At 42.7% G+C, this 2,932-nt stretch overlaps 1 protein-coding gene across 1 annotated transcript; it reads left to right on the top strand.

Annotated features, from left to right (window-relative positions):
• Window positions 1-283: 283 nt before the first annotated feature.
• LOC111646037 (tudor domain-containing protein 3-like) lies at window positions 284-2,895 on the top strand. The gene is made up of 3 exons (XM_023395460.2): window positions 284-480; window positions 1,161-1,286; window positions 1,844-2,895. Exons 1-3 carry the CDS (start codon window positions 333-335, stop codon window positions 2,809-2,811), a joined length of 1,242 nt encoding a protein of 413 aa, XP_023251228.2. The 5' UTR covers window positions 284-332; the 3' UTR covers window positions 2,812-2,895.
• The last annotated feature ends 37 nt before the right edge of the window (window positions 2,896-2,932 follow it).

Below are 2,932 nucleotides of genomic sequence, written 5' to 3'. Positions count from 1 at the left end.
TTCCAGTTTGGTGGCTAAACTCAGCCAGCTTTGGGCTAAATACATAAATAGGATGGAAGAGGATGCTATAGTGTTTGGCTTTGGAATGCATTAATGATGGTGTGAAACTTGAATGCATATTATTCCAACCTAAAACAAAACTTACACAGTGACACCCGTGTCTGGGCCACTAAAGATTATTAAAATATTTATTCAAATATTATTTTGCCATGGTTTGTTTTTCTCCGCTATCCACTCAATCCATCTTCCTCTGTTCAATTCAATCTTGCTCCTGTGTCTAATATTACATTACGTTCTGTGTGTAGGTGGATGAACGTGCTCTGAGAGACATCATGGAGATGGGCTTTAACAGAGAGGCTGCTCGACAGGCTCTGATGGATAATAACAACAACCTTGAGGTGGCACTAAACAGCCTACTGACTGGATCTTCTGGTAGCAGACCTGGCCCTGTGGTAGCTGAAAACAAGCCCCAACCCAGAGGTACGTATGTACATACATACATAGATAGATACATACACACCTGCCCACTGTGTGCTTTGCTTGAAAAATTGCCCATAGCCTGAAAAGGTTTCTACCAAGTAACAGTGAGGTTTTGGGGAGCGATATGGAGGTCCTCTTAATGCAGTGAAAATCACCTACAGCCCAGTTAAAGTTACACAGTGGCGGTTTTGCTTGTTTTAGTCCATTTACCGCAATTGTTTTCCCAAGCCCACTATAAGGTTTCAGATGGATATTCTACTTTACCAGCAGTCATTGTTTTGTATTTGTTTCAGTGCTGACAATCAACCTGCAGCAGCACCTTACTGAACCTAACAACTGACAAGATTTGTTTTTTATCATGCGGTACAAAAACTGTGAGGAAGGACTGTTTTCAAAGCTTTTATTGTTGCTGTAGACATGGATCCTCAGAGTGAGCCATTCATGTAATCTTTAAGTGTATATGTGTTGCTATATTACTCTTCACACTGAGCAAAAGTAATTAATCAGTATCAGTGGTGTTCAGGTTTAAAATTAATACACATGCAAACAAACCTATGGACACAGGCATCTTTGTCACAGACACCTTCGATATGGATAATCACAGTGTACAAACATCCTGTTTCATTGATCAAACTGTTTGTTACCGGGTCTATATAAGTTTATTTTTGGACTCTTCTCAGCCAGAGGAAAGGGGAGAGGCCGATCCAGAAATGAAGACGAGGAGGAGGGAGGAGGGGGAAGGCCATCTGGACCAAGCACTCTGTTTGACTTTCTGGAATCCAAGATGGGAGTTTTCTCCATTGATGGTGAGTGAACTGGTCTGGATTTCATTCTAAACTGCCTTGGTACCTCTGTCTGGCCTACAACCATCAAGCTTTAAGTTTCTACTTGACGTGTTTCAGGAAGAGGCACATTTCATGATATTAAATATGGGTGATGTTGGTGTACTTTTTCAAGCCAGTTCTCAACAGTATGTTAACATGGACAGACATCTGTCTATCTGGCTATAGTGAGCTGAGGGGAATTATTCTCTGTCTCTGAAATCAGCGCTAGTGTAGAAGACCAATGCAGCACTGGGCTGTAATTGAAAGTGGGCATGAACACATTTTTATATACTGTATATTTAAATATTTGGTTGTGTTTGACCAAAGTTCATATGGTTTGGTGATTCCATTGACGATATTCTCATCTTTTATTTACTACTGCTCCCTTCATGTTTTTGTTGATCTTTTTAGTGATCTTTAATCATCATTGAATATGGGTGTGTGGTATATAGTAATATGGTCTTTTCAATATTATTTATTCTAATATTGTTTTGCCATAATGTTTTATTACAATTCCCTGTTTTGGTGTGTTTTCTCAGAGTCAAAGAGCCAGGCACCTCAGAGACATCATGAGAGTAAAGCTAATTTCTCCAACTCAGACTATTACTCCAAAGACACATCTCAGTCCAAGTTCTCCTCGCATTATGACCACAGGCAACAAAGGAATGACAAACCCCCTCGCTTCCATAGGGACACTGATTTTCCGAAACCTGGCCAGGAGCCTCTCTCTAACTGTACAACCTCCCATACATCAGCTCAAGCCCAGCAGTGGAAGGGCCAGGAGCGATGGTCACGAGGCACATCAGACAGATCGCAGAATGACAGGAGAGAGACACGAGATGAGCAGATTTTTCCTCCTTCCTTCCCAACTACTTTCACACGTTCAAAAGAACCTCAGCAGCAGATGGAGTTTAGTGGCTCTCACCACCAGCGATCCAGAAACGGAGATGGTGGTGGTGGGAACATGGCCGGACTGTCTCACAGGAGAGGGGTAAAAGACAATGTACCCACATCTAAACTGACTAATTCTGCAGGCAGTGAGGTGGATGGAAGAGGAAATAATAGGCGTACAGAGAGAACTGAAGAACCCAACAGCAGGAGGAAGGGGAAGAATGACCGGCCAAACTCGGAACACTTTGACCGACAAAGGGATAGCGGGCCTCCAAACTTTAACTTGAGGGGAGGAAGCTCAGGGCCGTCCCAAGAAGTGGGGGGATCACGCGAATCTCGAGTGATGACAGGGGATCCTTCTCATTTCCAAAATGGAGATATGGAGCACAAAAGAACTGGGCCAATCAAGCCATCAAACTCAACTTGTCCCCCCAACAGGGAGCCGCCCCCAAAGAAAACCACTTCTAACAACTCAGGACCTAAAAGAAGGTCAGGACAAGGCAGAGGTCAAGGTCCACGAGGTCAAGAGAAAAGTCATATTGTGGAACACTCTTGGAAACCTGGAGACCAGTGTCTGGCACAGTACTGGGAAGATAGCAAGGTATGTCATTCCTGAATTGGTAACATAGCAATAGGTGGTAGTTTTTGAAATATGTTTGCATTCAACTTAATGTATGCTTAGTTAGAGAAACTTTGCTGAAATAAAAAGAAAATTATATACATGCACAAAGGAGCTC

This window comes from Seriola lalandi, unplaced genomic scaffold, assembly GCF_002814215.2.
Source record: "Seriola lalandi dorsalis isolate HSWRI2012SDOR001 ecotype SW California unplaced genomic scaffold, Sedor1 jcf7180001963376, whole genome shotgun sequence".
Taxonomy (NCBI): domain Eukaryota; kingdom Metazoa; phylum Chordata; class Actinopteri; order Carangiformes; family Carangidae; genus Seriola; species Seriola lalandi.
Note: the sequence above shows the minus strand (reverse complement) of the source record. Positions and strands in the feature narration are given on the sequence as shown.

Excerpts from the sequence above, each read along its gene's own strand:
- LOC111646037 (XM_023395460.2), top strand. The coding sequence starts at position 333 with ATGGAGATGGGCTTTAACAGAGAGGCTGCTCGACAGGCTCTGATGGAT. Across the intron at positions 481-1,160 it reads AAACAAGCCCCAACCCAGAG|CCAGAGGAAAGGGGAGAGGC; the intron begins GTACGTATGTAC and ends GACTCTTCTCAG. Across the intron at positions 1,287-1,843 it reads GGGAGTTTTCTCCATTGATG|AGTCAAAGAGCCAGGCACCT; the intron begins GTGAGTGAACTG and ends GTGTTTTCTCAG.